This window comes from Gobius niger (assembly GCF_951799975.1).
Source record: "Gobius niger genome assembly, chromosome: 14".
Classification (NCBI taxonomy): Eukaryota; Metazoa; Chordata; class Actinopteri; order Gobiiformes; family Gobiidae; genus Gobius; species Gobius niger.
The window spans coordinates 29,096,096-29,121,569 of NC_136865.1; the positions used below are offsets into that span (position 1 = coordinate 29,096,096).

The 25,474-nt window shown below is 42.9% G+C and overlaps 1 protein-coding gene and 1 long non-coding RNA gene across 2 annotated transcripts in view; one reads left to right on the plus strand and one right to left on the minus strand.

The window, feature by feature from the left end:
• LOC306973998 overlaps positions 1-25,474 on the plus strand; it is an 818,053-nt gene that overhangs the window by 30,171 nt on the left and 762,408 nt on the right. The gene's annotated exons all lie outside the window — the stretch shown is intronic.
• Positions 9,951-25,474, minus strand: part of epha10 (EPH receptor A10) — a 418,807-nt gene continuing 403,283 nt past the window's right edge. Inside the window, exons 16-18 of the mRNA XM_079570885.1 lie at positions 15,301-15,491; positions 15,017-15,181; positions 9,951-10,259 (exon numbers count right to left, since the gene is read on the minus strand). Coding sequence (XP_079427011.1) covers positions 10,145-10,259; positions 15,017-15,181; positions 15,301-15,491 — 471 coding nt within the window. The 3' untranslated portion in view covers positions 9,951-10,144. The remainder of the gene's footprint in view (positions 10,260-15,016; positions 15,182-15,300; positions 15,492-25,474) is intronic.

A 25,474-nucleotide genomic window follows, 5' to 3' on the forward strand; every position in this document is an offset into this window, starting at 1 on the left:
TCAAAAAGGTAAAAAAAAAAGTTTTTCAATGAAGCTCATGGATGGTTTTGTGTCTCAGGTTCTTTGAATCACTGACATCAATCTCAAGGTAAACCCAGTTAAGGGAAAAAATGGGTTTACCTTGTTTTTCCCTTAACAATGAGGACGGTTTCTGCCAGACAAATACGTCAGATTAATAGAACAGCTGCTACAAAGCAGCAAACAGGTAATTGATGTCAGTGATTCAAAGAGACCTGAGACACAATACCATCCATGAGTTTAATGAACAAAAAAAACAAAAAAACCTTTATGGCACTGAAATACAATTTGCTTAATGATTTGGCGCAGTGTGAGCTGCGACGGGCCATTGGGAATAGTCGTGTCCTGTCATGAAATCTGTTAAAGGAACAGGCCACCGTTTTCCCACATTGAGATATGTTCTTACCTTAAGGTTAAGGTATTCTTTAAATGCATTCTCTGCATTTGACGCATCCTCAATGCCACTGGGGCGACCTGTAGGAGCAGTGGCTGTCAGCGTGGGCCGGCACTCGGGGACCCATCTCCATGATGTGCAGCCAGGCTGGTGGTCAGAAACACCTGGCTGGAGGATTCACCTATTGCACATGTTTTAAGTGGTAGGGGAAACCGGAGTACCCGGAGGAAACCTACGAAGACACGGGGAGAACATGCAAACTCCACACAGAAAGGCCCTGTCCTGGTGGGAATCGAACCCAGGACCTTCTAGCTGTGAAGCGGAGGCGCTAACCGCTGCGCTACCGTGCCGCCCATTTATAACTTCAGACCCTTTGGGGAACATTTCATCCTCCCTTTGCTTCATTGTTCACATTAACAGAGCTTTTGATTTGGGGAGCCTAAAGGTTCACACCGCTCTGTACTTAGAAGGTCGAAATATTGTACTCGATGGTACTTTATGTAAAAAGTTTAGCGTGCCCATCTACATTCTGGGTTAAACACGGCTCTCGAGACTGGACGCTCGTCAAATGGATTCACAAAGCGCAGGACTAATATATGCAAATGAGCTAGTTCTTATGGAGAAATATAGGCTAATGTACCCGTGTCTCTCCCACGTCTCCCTGACCTCAGCCTGACCTCGGAACATCACACGCCCGAGTCCGTCTTCACTTACCGCAGAGCGTGACTCCTGATTAAGCGGCGGCCGCCCGAGCAGCGCAGGTGAAGTGATTAAACGCCGCTCTCTCTGGGACGGGGTTCGTGTCCCTCCCTCGTGGTTGAGAGTTGGAGAGTGGCCCGGAGCCGGCGGAGATGACTGCGTAAATGAGCAGGAGGACGCGTAGGTGTGGGCGAAGCTGCTCAGAGACGACCTGAACGCTCCTTTCGCTGTCGGCGAGAGGTGCAGATGGTTGGGATTAAAGCCGTGGGAAAAAGGGAACGTTTGGAGAGGAAAGTGTAGTGACATTCAGCGCGGACTGTAAAGAACATCGGACCAGAACAACCAAATATCTCCATAGCCAAAATATGTTGCTAAATTACTGAGCTCTTCTAACTTAGATTTTCACTTTTCCTACACAGGTGTTAAAGCAGCACCTTAATAAATCCTTCCCGTAGTCCCTCTGGGGGTAATACAAGTGTTAATGGGATGATTGGAGGGTCTTCATCTCCCCCTGGTGTCTCTGGCCAGAAAGTCACTATTGCAACTTGTCTGCCACCGGACCGGAGCAACCAATACACACTAATAGAATCACGAAGAAGCTAACAGGCTAACGGGCAAAGCTAACTGTGGGCTACCGCCACTTTAAACTGTGTATTTGGATGAACAATATCCCTCTGTCCCTTTGTCTTTTCTGTCAGTGTAGTATTTACTCTCACGGACAATTAAAAAGTAAAAAAATTGTAACTTGATACGACACCTGCAGTTGCGCTTATGGCCTCTAGGGGCAAGAGTTACTTAGTATTAGTTTAAGCTACGCAATGCAGATGACAGCTTAAGAACATCCATATACGATGGAAAACTGTTCAGAAACAAACGTAGGTCTAAATTGGACTGAATTGTGTCTAAATGGGGTGTACACATTGCAGCATTACTAAAGCATACATTTATTTGTCTCTAATTAAAATATTTTTGTACAGATCTAGCGTTTCTATCTGCCTTGACACAGCGGTGTTTTTGCCTTTTTCTGTGAACTGTGTTTGCACTTTCTGTGTCCCACATTGTTTTACAAGATGCTTTTGTAAGATTTAGTGGATTTTTTGCTGCAGAGAGTCCTTATTAGCCATGAAGGAAACAGCTTTTTTTTTTTTTTTTTTTTAAGTAAACAAACAGATAAAGCAAGCTGGCAAATCAAGGCAACTTTATTTTTTAAGTAAACAAACAGATAACGCAAGCTGGCAACTCAAGGCAACTTTATTTATTAAGTAAACAAACAGATAACGCTAGCTGGCAACTCAAGGCAACTTTATTTTTTAAGTAAACAAACAGATAACGCAAGCTTGCAACTCAAGGCAACTTTATTTTTTAAGTAAACAAACAGATAACGCTAGCCGGCAACTCAAGGCAACTTTATTTTTTAAGTAAACAAACAGATAACGCTAGCCAGCAACTCAAGGCAACTTTATTATTTGAGTAAACAAACAGATAACGCTAGCCGGCAACTCAAGGCAACTTTATTTTTTAAGTAAACGCACAGATAACGCAAGCTGGCAACTCAAGGCAACTTTATTTTTTAAGTAAACGCACAGATAACGCAAGCTGGCAACTCAAGGCAACTTTATTTTTTAAGTAAACAAACAGATAACGCTAGCTGGCAACTCAAAGCAACTTTATTTTTTAAGTAAACAAACAGATAACGCAAGCTGGCAACTCAAGGCAACTTTATTCTTTAAGTAAACAAACAGATAACGCTAGCCGGCAACTCAAGGCAACTTTATTATTTGAGTAAACAAACAGATAACGCTAGCCGGCAACTCAAGGCAACTTTATTTTTTAAGTAAACGCACAGATGACGCAAGCTGGCAACTCAAGGCAACTTTATTTTTTAAGTAAACAAACAGATAACGCTAGCTGGCAACTCAAAGCAACTTTATTTTTTAAGTAAACAAACAGATAACGCAAGCTGGCAACTCAAGGCAACTTTATTCTTTAAGTAAACAAACAGATAACGCAAGCTGGCAACTCAAGGGAACTTTATTTTTTAAGTAAACAAACAGATAACGCTAGCTGGCAACTCAAGGCAACTTTATTTTTTAAGTAAACAAACAGATAACGCTAGCCGGCAACTCAAGGCAACTTTATTTTTTAAGTAAACAAACAGATAACGCTAGCTGGCAACTCAAGGCAACTTTATTTTTTAAGTAAACAAACAGATAACGCAAGCCGGCAACTCAAGGCAACTTTATTTTTTAAGTAAACAAACAGATAACGCTAGCTGGCAACTCAAGGCAACTTTATTTTTTAAGTAAACAGACAGATAATGCAAGCTGGCCACTCAAGGCAACTTTATTTTATAAGTAAACAAACAGATAACGCAAGCTGGCTACTCAAGGCAACTTTATTTTTTAAGTAAACAAACATAACGCTAGCTGGTAACTCAAGGCAACTTTATTTAAGCTTCAACATCTGTTTTATAGATCTTTTTTTTTCTTCTATTGCTGTTTTTATTCTATTATAATTGACACATTTCAGGTTGAATTTTTCATGTCAATGTCTAATAAACCCAAACACACTAATAATATATTCTTTGTATGATTGGAAATAAATTCAGGCGTCAAGGGGTTAAAATGCACAGTAGGTGGCGCTGTGAAGATGTACTGCCAATGCCACTGTGTTGCCGTATGGGTTTTAGAATTCGGACACATTTTTTGTGTTTTTAAAGCTACAAAGTTTTTTATTTCAATGGATTTGTATAAAGCAGTGAAAGTACTTTGACCACCTCTGGTTATGACACATTACTGTATTTATTGAAAAATAGTGGAACAAACTTAGAAATAAAACTCTATGAAAGAAATTCGACCAAGGTTTTCCATAAAGAAAGAAACGAGTCCACGCTTTTCATTGCGGATTTTTTTAATAACACGTTTCATTATTTCAACAGCCATCAGGTTTATTCTAACAGGTAAAAATCATCAAAAAACTAACAAAGAAACAAGTTTATCCCAAACGACAGATTTTTTGCGGCTTTTGCCCTAAAATCGAAACGTAAAACTTTTTTTGACACAGTGAAGAGTATAATCAGCACAGAGTTCTGCAAACAAATTATAAAAATAGATTTGGCATTTTCAAATACATATGTACATTATAAACACGGTCAAAGTCCTGGTCACAGTAACGGAGGGGGTGAAGCCGGAGTCGAGTCGCTTTTAAAGTGTGAAACATGGACCATAAATAAATGTCCTGCAGCTTTTTTCAGCAAGAAATGATGCAACTTGAGGCGATAGTGAGACTGAGAGTGTGGAGTAATGCCCTGCAAACACGAGGGGGGAACACGGAGAACCAGAATTACAATTATCGGAGGTTCGGAAAAGAAATGAAAGCCTGGTTTGTGAAAGGAGTCGCCCCCGAAAGGTAAAGGCTTAGAACCATTTTACAATCTGTGAATCAAGCCAATTATGGTCAGTCTAATAGTTTCCCCTTTGGGTAATGACATCAGAATTGTTATTGCTACAAGCTAAATACAAGGTTTTTTTTCTCCCGAGGGCGTTCAGAGCGAAACTGTCTAAACGCTGATGCATAAAGACACAGCTCAGCGACACTAGACAGGCGTTTAATGATCAGCTACTATATTTATAAACATATTTATCACACACCAATGAAGTCGAGCCAAATGGATGTGTTTCCACTGCAAATTATTGGAAATAAAGCAAAAAAACTGCACTTGTTGCTGACGAAGTTAATGTTAGCTTCCTGGTTAGCAATGTCCGTTTTTGAAGTATTTATGGGCTGTTGAGGCATTTTGCGCCTCGCCATGTCTTTGTATCTTTATTTAGTAGGAGGGGAGGCTAAATGCTAACAACATCTTCGGTCTTTTTGCGTGACTGAGGTCACACGTAAAGTCCAGACAGGTACGCATCAACTCGTCTAAGCTCAGGTAAGAACATGTCTCAGTGTGGAATAACCGTGGCCTGTTCCTTTAAACAGTTAAAATAATGGGAGAAACATTTGACTTTCGGAGGTGTTGGAGCCTTTGTTTATTGTAGCTATTTATCGCTGGTGTTACTTTTTATTCATGTACTTTTTAGTCACAGTCAAATACAGTGCTCAATAAACAAGTCGACTAAAAAAAGGGCGGGGTGAGACTCGGCTTTCATCATTCTAATCACTATTCCAATCCTGTCTCCTCATTGACCGAGTAAGACCCTCCAAGGAGCATTTTATTAGTTTCTTTAACGCAGATCCTTCTTTATAATAATAACAGTTTTTGGCTCTTGTTTTGAGAAATCGAGCTGTTGTCTGTCTTCTCGTGTATCTATGTGATTCGATTGAATTGTTTTGAAACCTAGAAGAACGAACCACCTGGATGTGTCTTTCCTCCCCTCAAACTTGTGACTTTCTTGGGAACTTTCAAGCTCGTCTCCATGGAGACGTTGCACATTACAGACGCTTAGATATAATAATTAGAGATTAATAACTATTCAGCCCTGAAAAGGTCCCGAGTCGTGTGTGAATCTTACTGGCCGCTCTGTTTCCTCTTACGCAGCCAGTTCCTTAAAAGGGCAAAAAAGGCGGGAAGCCCTGCGCTCAGGGGGCGGAGCCTCCACAGAGCTCCAGAGCTTGATTAACAGGCTATGGAGCCAGTCAATGAACTGAAAAGGCTTCCTCTTTTTCGGGCTGATAAACAAATGTGACCTCCCCCAGCGTGGTCACATGGGTCACTTTTAGAAAAAGAAAAACTCTTTGGAGTCAGGCTTTTAAACCATTCTTGGGACGTCTGAAGTCTCACTAGAATCAATGCTCCCAAGTGTCTCTTGGAGTCGCCCCTGGCCACCAGGGGGTGGTATTACAGGAATGTCAGCTCCACCACAAGGACAGAGAAGCACATTCATCGACCATTGTACAGACGGGAGTGTGGCCTCGCTGAGGGGGAAAATAAAACACAATTTTTCACTCTTTTTAGCCATTTTCTGGTGGAATATGAACTTATTCATCAAACATAAATAAAGTCAAGTGTAACTCGGGCCCATATGGATATTTTCTCACAGCAGATTGTTCAGTAGAAGCGGAAAAACGGCAGTCGGAGCTAGCGCTACGCATGAAGCATCGTGTTAGCATTCTCGGTTATTTATGTATTTATGGGCTGTTGAACCACTTTGCTCCTCTCCATGTCTTTGAATCTTTATTTAGTAGAAAACAATATTCATAATTCAACATTTGTTAAAGTAGTTTTTGAATAATTGTTTTCCCCCTTAAGTGTTTTCAAACATGACCATATATGGGCAATTCCAGAGATGCGGTCTGTATCATGAGGTTTAGACACATGAGGTCTTTTTCTAAATGCATAAATATCCGTGTCTGTGCCTGGCTGATCTTTACGAGCCCGTTTAGCATCTCTGTTTTGTGATGCAGCAACATATAAATAACCTTAATGTTCTGCATAGTGGCTTTAACTGCGGTAGAAACAGGTCACGGCTGTGGTGACGCTGACGAAGACGAGAAGCTTTGGGTTGTCCATAAATAAACGTATAGAGAAGAAGTACGACGGGACGAAATGAACATAGAAATCTCAAAAATATGCAACGATGGGTCAAAGATGTTGAGGAAAAGTCCACGGCCCTCAGCGTCCGAAGCAGAAACGTCCTCATGCCTGTACAAAACTGTAAATACTACCCTGTGCGCATCAGAAAATCAACACAACATAACAACAATAAAACACCTTAAATATCTTACATAAGTTAAATAAATCGATTCCGAAGAGGCTGTAGTCGTCAAACATAAATAAATTAATGATAAATATTTAAAACGCGTGTGCGGCCGTCTCCCAGAGTCGGCCTGATATAATATTATTAACATCTGGAATACTGAGAGGGAAGGACAAAGGAAGAAAATATCAAGAAGAAAAGGTGAAAATATAGTTAAAAAGGACAAAGTAATATTAAAGCATAAATGAAACCCTTCACTTTGACAATGGTGGGATGGTGTGTTTCTGCTAATACAAGTGAAGAGGAGTGGACGATCGGTCGGTTTGCAGCACTTCTTTGACTTAAACCTCTTTCTGACAAATAAAATAAAGATCCAGTTCAGAATAGGACTAAAACAGCACAGACGATAACTGCTTGTTTGCAAAGAATATTATACAACCTAACGATTTCAGTTTTTGTTGTCGAGTAAATACAAATTCAAAGTTGGACTCGGATTCGATTTCCATAAATTGCAAAAGCCTAATATTTTAACACTGTGAGTTCTTATTTGTTGAAATATCCAGGGCTCCAAAGTGAGGCAATACTGATTAAAGTGATAGTCTGTAAGTTTGCAAAGTCAGGAGAGATCTGACAGTGAACTCCTCCCCTCTTGGATCAGAAAGCCCTTCTGCAAAATGAGGAGAGCATGAACATTTTGAAAGTAAACAATCAAGCTCCTCCCCCTCCTTCCTGATTGGATCTGATAGGCTGGTTCACAGGAAAAGCTCGTCTCATTGGTCAACGGGAGGATACTAGACTCTGATTAGCTGCAGAAATCTGGGAAGGAGGGACTTAACAAAAAATAATTTATGAATATTTGTACTTACTTTACATCAAAAAGCAAAACCAGGCGGTTGATTTTTTACAAAATTTGTTAAACTTTTAGATTTCCATACTATCACTTTAAGGACCGTTGCCTTCACTTAAAAACAAAATCTTCATTTTTTTGTAAAGTTAAAAGGAAAGTATTCTTTTCTTTCCCGACACCCAAATCCACTTGTCCAGTGTAATATTGCAGTCATTAAAGCTGCATTATGCAACTTTTTATGGGAAAAGAAGTTGATATAAGTGTGACCCAGCCATAAGGGTGATTAAAGATTCATTTGTTCTCTCTGTTTGAAATGTATATGAAGACCATAGATATAATAAAATACAGATGAGTTTCATTCAGCCCCATTCACAGTAATGGCCCCAAACGTGGCTGCCTGTTCCTTAAAAGGGCAAAAAGGCGGGAGCTCCAGAGCTTGATTGAGTCAATGCACTGAAAAAGCTTCCACTATTTTGGGCTGATACAAAAACCAGCGTGATTAAAAGTATTTCACCCACCCCAGCTTCAGTAAATATGGTGTAAAAAACATAGTGAGTGTCGCCATTGTCGCCATTTCTTCTTGTTCAATGCATTATCACTTCCAGCGCCCTCTGGTGGTAAGTTTCCAGAACACAGGCGGGACATTAGGAACGTGTGAAGCATAAATGGAGGGATGGATTTATTTGTTTCGAAATGGGACCCTTAACACCTTTCCGTCCCAGTGGCCTCTGAGACACTCCAGGACCTATTGTTTTGAGGGTTCTTGAAGGTTTTCACTGCTGATGGGACTGTCTTCATGATTCCATCCAGAAAACCTAAAAAAATGAAATAAAATTGATCCTGGAGTCTCACAGAGGCCACTGGGACGGAAAGCAAGGTCAAATCCGCACTAAAGAAAATCTTTTACTGATACGTTGTCAAACTGTACATTTGTCTTTTCACTCGTTTTTTCATTAATATCTTGACAATTGTGTGTTTCTTTCTAAATTTGCAACATCAATGTCATTTGCAGCTTAAATATGTGACTCAGACCCATCCCTGCCTTTGTAAGTTTGTCGGCAGCATCGTGAACCTACAAGGGCCACAACAAAGCAATAAACGGAATCAAAATCGTTGGAGCAAATTCAAAGCCACTTCTTGTCCACTCCCGTTCACTGCCATTAGTTCAGCCCTGACTGAAGCTAACGTTCACTTCACACATCAACCATTTAAACGGGACCATTTTAAAAAGTACATTCCAGTCACGATCAGCATCTCCAAGTCCCAAACAGCAAAACCATTGACGAAAGAAAAAAAAGAGTCCAGACGCGTGATGGTCGAGTCGTGTTTCCGATCGAACTGTAAAACCCATTCACAAACTTTTAGCATTTCCATCCCGTGACTTCCTCAAACCGCAAAGAAAAGGAGGCGTCGTCATGGAAGAGCCCAAGCGTTTCCAGGAATCCGCCTCTTGGATCTGGCAGAAAGAGTCTCGCCAAATTCGAAACGGTTCTTGAACAGCTTGTCCTTCGGATACTAAGATGCTAAGAGAGTTTGCTCCTTGCTTTCAAGAACTTCAAATTCTCGACGTTTTGAAGAGATCGCTCCTCCAATTCGTCTCCGCTCAGAGTTTTGTCCGTTTTGTCCATGCCAGGTTTCAGTATCATCCAGGTTTCAGTATCATCCAGGTTTCAGTATCATCCAATGTGTTTCAGAAAGTCGTCATTACTAAGAAAAGGGGGGTATCCAAGTCTAACATTTGAGTGCACGGAAAATACTTAAATCCATCCATCGGCTTCAATAACCGCTGTAAATACTGGTCTAGCATCTTCAAACACGATCCACTTTTTTGTTTTGAAACTTCCCGCCGCGAAAAGACCGAACACAACTTTTTTTTTTTTACTTGAACAAGCGTTTTCGTCATGCTCTCTCAACGTCAAAATCGTTCGCGACTGGACTCTACGGTTCGCTCACGATGGAAGAGATCGCCGGACTCTACGTAGCTTTTCTCGCAAATCAAAGCTAATTTTGCAGAAATTCCGACGCCGCTCTTGCCATTCAGAGCTTTTACAATCCATTTTTCATCAGTCTTTCGGAAACCCATAGTTCGATGCTAATCCCGAGCGTCTCCAGTAGCATCACCTTGGCACGCGTTGCACAAGTTCCATGATTTCTCCAATAACTTCAACCTCAAACCCTCGCATGTGCAGATGCTAACGCTCGGGAACAGCCAACGGGAGTTCGAAAGTCACCGTAAAAGTTTCAACATGACGTCGCTCCACCGCGGGTTCCCCCTGGCGTCGACAAAGCGAGCTCGTCTCCAAAAAAGGGGTGCGTAGACGTAAGGAAGATTGGAATCGAGAGGAAGGCTTTAGGAAACAGTGGTAGGAGCTTGTGGAGGAGCGTCGTTGCGTCCCACCTCCTCCCTCCTCCCTCCTCCTCCTCCTCCCATCGGATCGGACGGCGGCGTTGTCCAAAAATAAGGAAACGGGAAGCAGGAAGTGTCCGTTAGACTTGCACCCCGCGGCCGTGCATCTGGATGACCTGCGCCCGGAGCGACTGGATGGCGGTCAGTATGAGCTTCTGGTGCTCCAGCGAGGTGATGCCCAGGCTCATCACGTCCCTGAAGAGACAGGAAACAACACCATGAATACGTGTGGGAACTGCTGGTTTAAAGAGCAGCTGCTGGATTATACTTTTGGAGGTATTTGGTGATAATCTCAAACTCCTCTTTATCGTTATCTGACACTTTGAAGGCTAGAAAATACAATATCGATCTAAAACAGTGAAAACAAAATATCTAGTTTCACTTCCTGGTTTTCACATGATCTCATAAAGCCCCACCCATTACCCTCCTATTGCTTCTCTTCACTGTGCAGCTTTTTCAATTTTGAGAATAAAGTGAAAAATTAAAAAGTGTCTGTGCAACAATATCCTAATCATCCCCCTGTAGAATATTTGTTCTAGATTTACCAATAAGTATGTGCTTTATTGTCATTGTACAAGCGTACAACAAATTAGATAGATAGATAGATAGATAGATAGATAAATAGATAGATAGAGAGGTAGATAGATAGATAGAGAGAGATAGAGATAGATAGATAGATAGATAGATAGATAGATAGATAGATAGATAGATAGATAGAGAGGTAGATAGATAGATAGATAGAGAGAGAGAGAGAGAGATAGAGAGGTAGATAAATAGAGAGAGAGAGAGATAGATAGATAGATAGATAGATAGATAGATAGATAGATAGATAGATAGATAGATAGATAGATAGAGAGAGAGAGGAGAGAGAGAGAGCTGGAGAGGTAGATAGATAGATAGAGAGAGAGAGAGATAGAGAGGTAGATAAATAGAGAGAGAGAGAGAGAGATAGATAGATAGATAGATAGATAGAGAGGTAGATAGATAGATAGAGAGAGGTAGATAGATAGATAGAGAGGTAGATAGATAGATAGATAGATAGATAGATAGATAGATAGATAGATAGATAGATAGATAAATAAATAAATAAGATTAAAGCAAGTCATATTAATAACATTTTAAATATCATTTAACATTGAATTAACAGGGTTGGGTGTAAAAAGTTGTTGTTTTATTTATTTAATATGGACATAGCAATAACACTGGATGAAGATGTTTGTTTTAAAGTGTTATAGCACGTGATACTTTTCAACACTGGTCCATTGGGGGGTGTTAGGTTACAAGAGTAAATGATCTCACTGTCACTGACACTGATGAAACACATTATTTAACAAATAAGGCACAGTTTACAACTCTGGCCTGATTTGACACCACATTTTCAAGTAATTCCAACATTTATTTCTTGTGTCGAGAGTGTGTTGGCCTAAAGCGTTCAGAAAACTAGACCATATGTGACGTTCATGACCGAGCGGCTCTTTTAAGGTGAACGGTTCAAACCAGATCTCAACTGTGGAGAGAGACGGATCCTTTTTTCACCCAGAACTTCCGCGGATGAACACAAGAATCAGCCCAACAACAGAGCAGGCCACACAAGTTAAAGCTTTTACACTGAAGTCAAAGCTAAATGCATTTGTAGCCTGTTTTTATTACTTGCGACGCTCTTTGAAATGAACGGATCACAAAGACTCGGCTCCGTGAATCCCATGACTACTCTATACGACTTATGTAACAAAATGTCCCTTTAATAAATACATGTACTCCTCTCAGCTGCCGGGAGGACCAGTATTCATGTACAGTAATACATAAAGGAAAGGCAGATTTGCATATACGTCGCACCTGATGTTTGAAATGAGTGCCGAGGTCCACTCCGGCCACACTTATGCCACCACTCTACAAATCAATTAAACATGAGGCCGTGTAGAGTCTGGGTTCAGGGTGAGCCGGTCTGTAATATGAATGTGTTTAAGCGAAGTGCCTTATCTGCGGCGCGCCTCATTTCCCGTCTGTAAGAATAAAGGCTGAGCGAGATGAGAGCAGCGCGCGCAGGGAGGTGATAATTGAATTGATAACCGTGTGAATAAATAGAAATCCACCGACAGAATATTGACTTTGTGCCGCTATATTGGGAAGGATTATAATGATTTCCGAGCTTCCAATCTTTTAATGAAAACTAGAAAGTAATAAACTGGAAAACTCCGTGGCGTGCAGAGCGGCAAACCCCAAAACTTTCGGGGGATCAAGATGTGCGCGTTGAGATTCAAAGAACGTGTTGTAGCTTTCAGTCTGAGCTTCAGCGGCGGAAGGAAGAGGCGCGACGTTTCAGGCACTAAATAAAATCAGTGGTAAATGCGGGCTTATCGAAACCGCCGTCACACTGTGCAGAGTACAAAAGAGAAGAACGACTTTCCTATTCTCTACAAAGTATCTGGGATCAGGGCGGATTTCTTTGAATTCCTGATGAGTAAGATTGACAAGCGTCTTAATCAGAAAAGCTGGATATGACGAGGGTGGGATTCGGAGTGTTTTGTAAACAAGGAAGTTATTGGTTTACAAAGGCATTGGCCAGAAGAGCGGAGACAAATGTGACCGATCTACGTGGTTTTGGCCAACTTTAAGGGGCTAGATGCATTTAGTCATTTTATGCTCACTACTGCCACCTCAGGTCTTATGCGTAGCTGCAGCTTCTATATTAAGCTCGTGCATGACGGCACTTCGAACCCGAATTACCACCTTTCTGAGTGACAGGATTTTAGAGGCAGTTGTGGTGAACAGGTCTGAGCTCATTCTACCTCTTTGGACATGGCTGGAACATGTAGTGGGAGGAAAATACTTAGTTTTAACATTTTTAAACTCCATATAGTCTCTTTAAGGAACAAAGAGTCATTGCTTGGAACTCGGTTCAGATTTGAAATGTAGGAAAATGAAACGAACGCTCAACAGCTTTTTCAATCAATGTACGTTAAGAACAGGATGAAAAAACTCTGAATAGGCGGCTCCAAGAAGAAAATCCGGTTAAAGATAGTATTTTACTCGTAGTTAATTTGGTTCCTGTCGTGATACCATACTCTGTGATCGGATCGATATAAACTTTAAGAGATTTGATTGGCTGTTGGGAAAGTTCCATACGGTCCAGCTATTGAACAAAGCTTGCCTGGTGTCCCTGCTTTTTCAAAGACTTTTCAGAGATATGTAGTCTAGGAGTGAGCGTGACCTCAGTGATTCCCTGGTGGGTGTGATTGACAGACGGGATCAACCAATAAGAGAAACGCTGGAGCAAGCGGTGTTTTCAAAAACGTCATTTTTCACGAGGAACGCTTCCAACGCTGTTTCTTGCTCTGGTTTTAGGGATTTAATTTTGCAAATGATTTCAAACAGACGAAAAAGAGCTGAAGAAAACAGTGTGTCTGTAGCCACGCCGCCATCTTTCATGTTTTGGAAGAGCACAGTGACGGCTTCCATCTCTTGGTGCATGATTGGATTGATATTGGTAAATGATTGGCCCAGACGGTTCTTCTTTTGAACAGAAAGGAGGAGCATCTGGCAGACCAGGTGTTACGGCCCCAGGCCTCCAGGTTCCCTCCTTTTTGCATATTTTTGTTTGTGTGGTCCTGGGCTGCGATTGGTGGAGCGCATTGGGGCCCTGGCTGCTAATTGGGGGAGCAGTTCTACACCTGGAGAGCTTGTTAAAGCCACCTGTGCCAGCCACTCCTATAAAAGGACTCCACCGTGGCTCATTCGGGGCTGCTGGTCTCTGTGTGACCAGTACACCATTTGTATTTGTATTTGTGTCCCTTCGTGTCATTAATGACTGTGTGTGTCCAGGGAACACTCGTGTGTGTGTAGGCTGTTGGCCTTTGTGGCCAATATGCTATTTTGTGTGCTGTGTCTCTTCGTTGTTAACGTTAACTTTTGTGTATTCAGAGACACTAGTTCTGTGTGTTGTGTTTAGTTTGTGTCACTTCTTGGGACGTTCACTATAATGTAGTGACGTGGAATCAAGTGACACTCTAGTCATGACTTTGTTTGGTTTTGTTAGGCCTGATTTTGTCTGTTTAGTTTGACTAGCTTTGTTTTGGTTAACCTTTTTGTAAACACTGTAAATAGCCTTTGTTTGGTTATTTTTGTCACTCCTTCGTTTACCTTTTACACTCCTTTTATTAAATTACAACTTTATTTTACCATTTGACATCTTGGTTTTTGTTACGTCCTATACCTAGTAGAGCCGGGTCGTAACACCAGGCAACAAAGACGTCCGGGTCCCTGTCTACTCCCTCCTCCTGCTCTACTCTTGAGTTCCTCCGCGGGTGAATGAACTCCATCCCCCGACCCATGACGGTACCAGTATCACCCATAGACTGTAAAATTAAGAATATTGTGGCCGACTTCCTCCTGTAACCATAAGGAAATAGCAGCTAGTTCAAACGAAGTTGAAACATTTTGGCCTCTCTTTAAAGGGGCTAGATGCAAGTTCGTGATTTTATACTCACTACTGCCACCTCAGGTCATTTGTGTAACTGCACCTTCTATATTAAGCTCGTGCATGACGGCACTTCGGACCAGAAATAACACCTTTTTGAGTGACAGTGCAGGATTTTAGAGGCAGTTGTGGTGGACAGGTCTGAGCCTATCTACACGTTAGGACATGGCTGGAGCATGTAGGGGGAGGAAAATACATAATTTTAACATTTTTAAACTCTGTATAGTCCCTTAAATTTCATTATTTTCATTATTGAACACAGGCCTGTCATGCTGACCTGCACGTGTTTGTTTGAACATGCACAACAGCGTCCTATATTTTACCTTTTCACCCTTTGTCACCCCATTCTATATAGTGGCTCTAAAAAACCCTTCAAATTGCTAACATGGCTGAGTCGTTAGCTCGTAGTGACCACTATGGGGCGCCCTCTGCCCTATTTAACTGTCTGTGCTACCACCACGACCGCTGAACTTACTGCACAGTCATCCGCGCCACAGACTCCAGGTAGCAGTATCCGGCCGCGGTGAAGTTGTCTTTGTAGCGTCCCATGTCCACCGCGTCCAGCCACTCCCCCACCGAGCTGAAGCCGGGGAACGTCTGCAGGGGGCGCTCTGCTATCGTGATGGAGGAGCTCAGCGTCCTGCAGGAGACAAGGGGGAGAGAAGAAGACGGAGGTTGGTTGTGAAAACTGAATGGACTGTGAGCGGTGCAATGGCCTCATATTGATCATGACACAACGTGAGGGAAACCACGTGTTACCTGCGCGCGAGCGTGGACGAGCCGATGCCGTCCGGAGACCTGATGCTTTTGCTGAGCGCAGAGTGGATCTGGCTGAAGCTGGGCCTCTCCGTCCGCTCCTTCTGCCAACAGTCCAACATGAGCTGGTGCAGGTGCGGTGGGCAGTTCACCGGAGCGGGCAGCCGGAAGCCGTCCTCGATCGCCTTTATTACCTGACGACGACAACAACGAGGGTTATCGCTCTCCGTGTGACTTCAATACTCACTGGTTTTGTGCCTGCAAATGCTACGAGCAGGATTTTAATGAGAATTTAACCAGAAATACACATGAGGCTTTCCATTGATTCTTGAACAACAGTATTAACTGACTTTTCGCAAAAGCCCCGCCCCCTTAAGCAATGTATACAATCTCCGTCAAGAAGTGCAGGTGATCACTTTAGGACAAGCATACAAGCATACAAAGGGACTACCGTAAATTCTCTAAATATAGGCCGGGGCCTTTATTTACTCAAGGGCATCTAGGACCAGGCCTTTATTGGAGCCAGGCCACAATTAGAGAATTTGAGCAAAACGGACGAAGCCCGCAGGAAAACGAAGAAAAACGAGATTTGTGTCCATTTGCACCTAAAATATTAGGTTCATTTATTAATAAACATTTCAAACCCTCCTCCCAGCGGCTGGAACATTGACGTCTTTTATTTTGTCGGGACAACAGGAAGTGTTTCGTTGCTGTTAACGGAGCTTTGACATCAATGTCACTGCAGGTTTCTGTTTCGTTTTTACCGCGGACCGGATTATTTGTTGTTATCTTGTGTAAAAGGCGAGTTTAGACGGAGCGTTTGTGTTTGTGATCGATCATGAGACTGACCCGAGAGAAGACGAGACGCTCGCGCTGATCGGAGGAGTTATTTTGAGGCGTGGACTGACCTGCACACGGAGCAGCTGGACGTGCTTTGAAGACGCGATGGTGACTTTATTAAAACCCTGGAGGGTCACACAACATTTGTTGTTTGCCCTGTTTCCAAATATCGTCACAGAAGGTTTGAAAAGTGGCTAAATCTGTGTCAAAGTTACGCTCGGATCAGCTCCTCCGCAGCGTCCCCCATCGGCCCGGGTTCCCGTTTGTTTATTTCCTGCACGTGAGTTTTCATTTACACCAGTATGAGACAAATTCCTAACATGGGGAATATTTCTACCGCTATAGTTTCTAATAATAGCCCCGGCCTGTTTTAGAGACCGGCTTTAATTTGCCTCCGCCAGCTGCGAACCCGGCCTCTGTCAGAGAACCGGCCACTAATGGAATACAGGCCAGTATTAGAGAATTTACGGTTCTCCAATATCACAACATTATTTTCGAAATCTCCTGGTATCCGACAGGTCTCAGAGACATTGCAGGGACACCAAGGAAATGTCTCATAGGTTGAGGACAACAAATAGTATTTGCGTCTCCACTGAAATCGAATCTGTTTTTGCAGAGACTACCTTGAGACTCGCCTTATCTTCAGGGACGTCTTGGAGACACCTCCATGATCAACGGCGAGTCTCCAGGCCAGTAAGACAGGCCCTTAAAGCTTTGATAAATACTTGATTCATGATTTAAAAACTATACCAAGCTTTTCACATATGTTTGTCTATCTTCACGCGCCTACATAGATCACACTAATGAACACAGGCACTGGAGATATTGCAACTCAAAGTATTCGAAGAAACACAATACTCTGATTACACAAAAGATACAGAATATGTTGATAATAAAGTGTAAACTCCTCTGGGTTCATGTTGCTTGTTGTCGAAGAGTTTTACTTGTACCCCTCTGCACAAGCCAGACAATAAACTACAGATAATTACAAGTTACAAGACAAAACAACCAAAATCACGCTGTATATTCACCGTTACAGCCTCAACGATTACACCCCCTCTCCTAAAGTGATCCACTGAAGGCAACTCAATCTCCTAAAAGGCCCAGTGAAATCAGATTAGAATAAAACTGACACGATTCATTCTCTAAAACACTCTCCTCTCCCCCGGCTCCGCGTCCTAAGCTCCTCTCCCTCTAAAGAGCATTCATAACAAGCTTTTCGACGCTTGACATTTCCCATTTAATCAGCGGCGGGAGCGAAAGGCCGCGCGGATCACAGGTGGACAGGCCGCGCTAACGCTTTCTTTACAATATAACGTTTCAATCCAAAGGGTATTAATGTCTCCTGATGTCGACAAGTTTGACCTAAGAACTCCGGAGTCGGATCATTCCCCGCAAAGGACAAATGAAAAAGCCGCCGACGTGAGGGTTTATTCGGGTTTTCGGACTTTTGGACACAGCTTTGAGATTGGAAGTCCATTTTTTATAACTTTATAATGTAAATATACGGAAAACAGGTAACTCATCTCCAAGCCAAGACAGCATTGTTTTAAACTGTGCTATATTTACCCACAGGTTTTTGTTCATGTGCATCCAGAACGTGAGTCACAAAGCGAAAGTGGAAATGCCTGGGGGAGGCAATTTGTGCCGCAATTATGAGATGAAAATGAATTGACTTTAAAATAACACAAAGGGGCATTTTCTAGACACGGATTAAAACATGCACGAATGAAACAAAACACAATTGTTTCTTTCTAAAGGGTAACAATATGATAAGACTGTTAAAAGCTGCAAAGTCAGTGGAGAGTAGGGGTTATTTTTCATAACAAATTCACCTGCAGCCAAAAAGATACACAAGTTACCACAAAAAAAGTAGAACACTGTAATATTTGATTGTAGCGCCTTTAGCTTTGATCACAGCATTGTTTTTCGATAAGCTGCTTCCATGTCAAAAGATCCAGCACTACATGCATTTTTCCACCATAACAAGATCTTGTTATGGTGATGGGAGAATCTGACCACTGTGCCTTCTCCAGCACATCCCAATGACTTTCAATGGGTAAAATGGAAGTGTTCGCAGGCACTGGAGACAAGGAGGGTGAAGTGTCTAGCCCAAGGACACAATGACAGTGTGCACCTTCAGGAGGCGGGATTTGAATCCCTGACCTTCCGATCATGAGACGACCATCTGCGCCACTTGTTTACCTTAATAAATCCTTTCCGTAGTCCCTCTGGGGGTAATACAAGTCTAAATGGGAAGATCGGTCATCTCCCCCTGGTGTCTCTGGCCAGAAAACCACAATTGCAACTTTCCCTGCATCCGGGTCAGAGTCACCAATACACACTAATAGAATCACGAAGAATAAGCTAACAAGCTAACTGTAGGCTAGCGCCACTTAAACAGTATTTACAGCCAAGTTTGAGTGATCTCCATTGTGTAATTGGATGAACAATATCCCTCTGTCCCTTTGTCTTTTCTGTCAGAGTAGTATTTACTCTCACGGACAATTAATGAGTAAATAAACACAACTTGCTACAACACCTGCAGTTGCGCTTATGGCCTCTAGGGACAAGAGTTACTTAGCACTGCTAATGCTCAGCTACGCCCACAACCATAAGAAAAAAAACATTTGTGAGACAAACAACTTTTTTTTTTTTTTTTTAACCGGTCCAAACCTGATATAAATCAATCTAAGACTGGTCTAAACCAGTCTAAATTTGATCTAAACCAGTCCAAACTTGATCTAAACCAGTCTAAATTTGATCTAAACCAGTCCAAACTTGATCTAAACCAGTCCAAACTTGATCTAAACCAGTCTAAACTTAATCTAAACCAGTCCAAATTTGATCTAAACCAGTCCAAACCAGCATAAACCAGTCCAAACTTGATCCGAACCAGTCTAAACCTGATCTAAATCAGTCCAAACCAGCATAAACCAGTCCAAACTTAATCTAAACCAGTCTAAATTTGATCTAAACCAGTCCAAACGTGATCTAAACCAGTAATTTTGATCTTAAACGAGTCCAAACTTGATCCGAACCAGTCTAAACTTGATCTAAACTGATCAAAACTAGATCTAAACCAGTCTACCCAAGTCCAAACCAGCATAAACCAGTCCAAACTAGTCCTTATCTAAACTGGATATTTTGAGTATTGCACACTTGGTAGAGAATGGCAGAGATAGGCAGAATTAGAAACAACACATGATTCAACAAAGTGTTTTCTACCAAACGGTTGAGCAAACTATTAAAGGGTTAAAGGTATTTCTAATTCATCCTCTGCATTTAGTTTTTAATACCTTATTGTCCGGGATAAAATCTCCAAAAAGACTCTGTTTTGCATAATGTGTCCCTTTGTATTAGCGGCGTTGACCTATGAACTCCAGATGGCAAAGTTTGATAATTTCCCTCCAAATATGTGAAAAAGTGGGCCTGAAATGACGGCTAATCAGACACAGAGCTGAATAACTAATGCGTATTATTCCGGACATGGAGAAGCGGGACGTGCTCATAATGGATCGGCTTTTAACTACGCTCCTGGTTTCACAGAAGGGGGATTATTTTCGGACAGAGGAGCGACGGTAATTTGGGAGGAAAGTGCGGAGACATGATTAGCGGTAATTACTTTGGAATATCGCACAGAATAATTTGTGACGCTTTATCAGACGGGGTTCAAGCTGAGGACACCGGGCGGTTCAGGTCAGATACGGCAGAAAGAGATGGACTTTCCCTTTCCAGTATAATATATCTGCAGTGGGATTTATTGGTTTACGCTGTGGAGCGTTTAGGGCTTTTAAGTTTTGTTATAGTGTTGTTCCCACATGATGCACCGACCAGAGAAGGGTAAGCAGGGTAAGTTCAGGGTTCATTATGACTAGCAAGGTTCTTCATTTTAACATACAGCACATAACCTGCCTCAGATTTAGTTCCAGCTTAAGCTTGGTTCCCACGGCAGGATAATTAGGCCGATTTTAGCCCCGATTCTCTCCTTCTGACAATCTTATGGACGCTCTGATTATCGTAATGGCTCCAAAAATAATCTTATCAGATATTCCTGGTGTGTAAAGACTGCTCTCGTCTGCCCAGAAGGACGCTGGGACTGCTCTGATCTCATATTATATTCAACATGTTGGATTTTCTGATGGTGTGGGGTGAGCCGAGGATAAAAGAGCAGCGGTCTGTTGACTGTGATTCAACCTGGGAGACGTACCTGCAGCTTTCATTCATCGCCTCATCAACGGCAACCTTCACTAATCATCCAGTCACGGTCCCAGCTCAAGCCACACCTTCACGTCAGCCAATCATCGCAACTGCTTATTCCTGCTTCAGCCATTCATCGGCCAGGGTCCCCTTCTTTAGCCTGCCGGTCAATCACTCGACCAGCCGTGCTGCGACCCTCCTCCGCCCCTCCTCAGGCTGCTCATCGGGTCGACCGGCCGCCCCAAGTCTCGCCCTACCACCACCAGTGTCCGGGCTCCGGGGGAAGATTCTGGCCATGTATTCTATATCGTTAATACAGTCTTCTGCCGGGGTCCGAGCCACAATAAAACCTCTCTAACGCAGTCTGTCTTTGTGAGTCTCTTCAGGTTGAATGTATTTATGTTTATAAATGGTAAATGGCTTTTCCACCTACATCAGGCACTCAAAGCGCTTTACAGCAAGGATCCACTCACCCATTCATACTCTCATTCATACACCAATGTACGCAGACACTGGGGGCAATGTGGGTGAAGTGTCTTGCCCAAGGACAAAACGACTGTGTGCACTTTCAGGAGGTGGGATTCGAACCCCCGACCTTCCGATCATGAGACGACCCGCTCTACCATCTGCCCCGCTGTCGCATAAGTCTGGAATTGTGGTGATAGGACGCAATTTCCAAATCGAGACTGGAGGCGGGGCTAACAATCGCAGTGTGAACGAGAGCGAACCAATCAAACCCTCAGAGCAGCTTCTGTGGCTTTAAGCACAAGTCCAGCTCATTTAAAACAGAACAAAGGGCACTGGTAAAAGATAGTTGTGTCATGGCCGCCATCTTCACTGTTCACTGGTTGATGGGAAATCCTAGCATGGAAGATGACGCACTGTTAAAGGAGGGGTATTATGCAAAATTGACTTTTTCATTCCCTCATTAAAAACATGCTGAAGTGTTGCCCTTGGCACATTCACGTATTTTTGAGTAATCTGTAAAAACTCTGATGGCGGCCATTTTAGGGATAGGTTTGCCCGAGTCCTCCTAGGAACGCCCCCACCTCCTGGAGACGCCTCCGAGCTTTCGTCACCAGCCGAGTAACCAACCACTGCTCCTCAGCAGAACCCCCTCCCCACTGATGCCACAGACAGCGTGTGGAGGGGGCGTGTCGGAAAGGGTCAGAGGTTCTTAAAGAGACAGAGGCCTATTTCAAGACATTCACTACAGCCATTTTGAGAGAGACATTTTATACAAGGCAGTTTTTCTAATTTACTGCATTTACAGACCAACAGAGGGTTGCGACATCATTGTAGTGTGATATAGACTGGTGCTATGTGATTGAAAAAAGCATAATACCCCCTCTTTAACTCCCGCCTCCCGTGCTGTGATTGGCTCTGCCTGGTTTTGCGGTTTTCAGCGAGATTCAAATCGCTCTTTACATAGGTGTCAGTCGGACTCGTGCCAGGCTAGTGATGTGTAGCCAATCAGAAAGAGATGATAGGAAGCACGGATTCAAAATCCAAACAGCTGGTGCACCAGAAAGTCCGGTTGCCGTCGGAGATGTTTTTTTTTTGCAGTTAAAAACAAAGTACGAACTATGGCCTCGTCTCCATCCGCCATGTTTGTTTACTCTGAAGTCACATTTGATCTGGAGAGGGTTTTGCGACCTGGGAAAGTTTGTGTGTGAAATCGGTTTGTGTGTGACACTGTACAACCAAAACTGTTAGACCTGTGATTTTTTTTTTAGCGCCATGTGTGGTCTCTGCCGACAATTTTACAATCCTCCCGTGTGGACCAGGCTTTAGATAAGAAGACGACTCTTTGACCAATCAGAGGAGAGAATCTGGAGAGAGTGACTAGCGGAGAGTGAGGAGGAAGGACCTTGAGCAGCGGTGACAGAGGTCCTTTATTGTGTTTTAACCTTTACTACACAAAGGCTTATTTCTCGTCCATGTAGCACTATGATTAATGAAGACTGTTCACGAATTTGAACGTTCTCCTCATGCACTGCTCGGTTCACACTCATGAAGTTCATGACGCTGTAGAATACTATTAGTCATGAGTTTATTGATAGATTTTGATTTTCAGGTGACATGTGTCTGTGTCTCTTCTGTGATTGGCCGTTGACTCCTCCTGTTTCACATGAACACGCTCACAACTCCTCAGAGAAACCACTGATGTAATGATCACAGTGAGTTCAGCTCAGTTTAAAAGCGTTAAAGCGATATTTCAGGATTTTTGACATAGGGCCTCATTTCGTAGTTATCCAGAGTGTTGCTGATTTCTGGAGATATTTTTTTTTGTAATTCATGCAGTTCTTACATTTGAAGAGTTTCGTGGTGCTAGGCTAGTGCAAGGCTAGCGCATTTCTATGGTATCAGCTAGCCTGCATTAAAAACAGTCAAATCACTTATAACACCAGACTAACCATATAAATGTCTGTGTCCATAGAATAATTTTAACCATTTTGCATTTAAAAAAACTTATATTTGAGCAGCATTAGCTTCGTGGTGTATAAGCTACACAGCGGCGGAGTGATCTGCTGGAAAATAGTCCCTCAAAATGCGATCGTTCATGTGATGCAAGGTCAGTTATATTCCAAAAATTATTCTATGGACACAGACATTTACATGGTTAGTCTGGTGTTATAAGTGATTTGCCTCAGGTGCTCTGTGGAGCGGGTCACACTGTTTTTAATGCAGGCTCGCTGATACCATAGAAATGCGCTAGCCTTGCATTAGCCTAGCACCACTAAACTCTTCAAATATAAGAACTGCTTGAATTACAAAAAAAAAAAACTCCCTATATCAAAAATCCTGAAATATCCCTGTAAGGTTCTCTATGCGAGGACGTTATATCTATTGACAAATCGATAAAACATTCATCGGACGATGTTTGCCCATTCATTTCAATGGACGAGAGCTTCTGCTAACCTTCTCAGTGACATCTATTGATGAAAGGCGGCCTTGGGCGTCCAGAAACGTGCCAAATAAATACAATCTATTGGGATCCTTCGCCATTGTCTGCTGTCTAATACTTTCCGTACAAGAAAGGTTTGCTGTCAGCTTCTTATGCAAAGCTGCCGCATTGATTGTGTTTTTTCCAAAAGTTTGATGTGAAAACCTGCACACAAGCAACTGAAACGTTCCACAAAGCCGACACAACTTCTTTCCTTTTTACAAAGTGCACTTCTTTCATCAAAACAACTTTTCTCCAAGGACATTGAGGAGTCTGCAAAAACGCACCCCCCCCCCCGTCCCCCCCTCCCCCCCTCTTCACTCTGACTGGAAAATAACAGGCTTGGTAAGGTCCTATTCACCGGACAACCTCCAAACTCCACACAAACGCTTTACAAACGGTTCAAAGAGAGTGCACTTTCCTCACGGGTTTTTATTTTATTTTTTTTTCATAGCGGGGACAGTGGCGCCCGCTCGAAGGGGGTCAGCGCGTCCTTATGAGCGAAACAGGATCGGTCACGGAGCTAAGAGGGAGTTAAAAAGGCGACTTAGGCCCCGCGGAGGTGGCGAGGAGAGAGGGGAGCGAGAGTGGCTTTCCGGGGTGCAAAGGATTCACAGCTTTTTATAATAAGATCCAAAAAACTGGGGACGGATAAAGAGTTCATAGAGGGAGGTGACGGAGAGGAGATACAGAAGGAGAGATTAACGGGGGGGAAGTATATTTGGGAGTGAACGGAGCGGGGGACAGTAGTGATGTCACGGAGAGCTGTTTATAAATCTCGTCCTTTTAGAAAATAAAAGTCAGAATGCAGGAATGAGAAATTGTCTTTCCTGTGAGTTACTGGGCGCCTTTGGGTGAAACCTGATTTTGAAGCAGCAGGAATTGTAACTTTTCTTGCGGAGGAATAAAACGGTTGAGCCTTCGCCAAAACGAGGCATTGGTTCTGTCCTCACTTTCGGAGAAAACATTCATCAAAAGTAGTTGTGGCTCTTTACAGACTTAACTTTTTGGGGAGAACTGTCTCTTTGGATCCTAATACTTAATAGATTATTAACCTAGGCCCTGTCCACACGAAGTCAAGCTCAGGACTAAACGCAAAAATATTTCATCAATCCAGCGAATCATCCAAACGAAACCGGTCTTTTGGGAGTTTGGAACCTGGTCTGGAAAATGTTAGTTTACAGAGTGGAAAGATCTCAAATCACTGTTTACGTGGCTCCATTGTCATGGCGTCTCCGCAACTTTTATTAAAACAATGACGTCACAGTGCCAGTGCCTGTGTCTGTTTTCTTCCACTGACTTTATAATGCCCCTCCTGACACCAGGGTTTGAGCACCCGAAGGATCCTGGGAGCTCTATTGTTGGGGGCTTCGTGCCCCTGGTAGGGTCTCCCATGGCAAACAGGTCCTAGGTGACGGGTCAGACAAAGAGCGGTTCAGAAGCCCCTTATGAGAGACCAACAGGCCAGAGAATCGTGAGGCCGCCCTCTTGTGGACCCACCACCTGCAGGAGGAGCCATAAGGGGCTGGTGCCATGTCGACCCGGAAACGGAAAAGTGGAAGAAAATGGACTGGGTTAGATAAAGTTGAGGACGTTTTGCTTCTAGTCAAAGAAGCTTCTTCTTAGCTCTTTTGGTCAAACTAAAGCGGTCTTTATAAGACATAGGGACCACACTTGTGTTTCAAAACGCAGACTATAGTGTACCATGTTGTGCTAAGGAGGAGCTCACTTTGTGATCTTGCCAGTCCAGACTTGGCACATGTAAGGGGGATGTACTGGGGTGGAGACACACTTCATCCTCCAACCAGATCGACTCCGTGGTCGGGAGAGGGGTTGTGGGCGAGTGGGGGATGAACATGAGCATTTATTTTGTTCGTTTGGCTCACGATGAGTTAAATAAAGTTCTTAGTTTGACCTGAGAGAGCCTATTATGCTTAAAGGGGGGGTATTATGCAAAATCTACTTTTTCAAGCTTTACATCATGTTATTATGTCATTCCCTCTTTAAAAACATGCCTGAAGTGTTGCCTTGGCACATTTACGTATTTTTGAGTAATCTGTAAAAACTCTGATGGCGGCCATATTAGGGATAGGTTTGCCTGAGTCCTCCTAGGAACGCCCCCACCTCCTGGAGACGCCTCCGAGCTTTCGTCACCAGCCGAGTAACCAACCACTGCTCCTCAGCAGAACC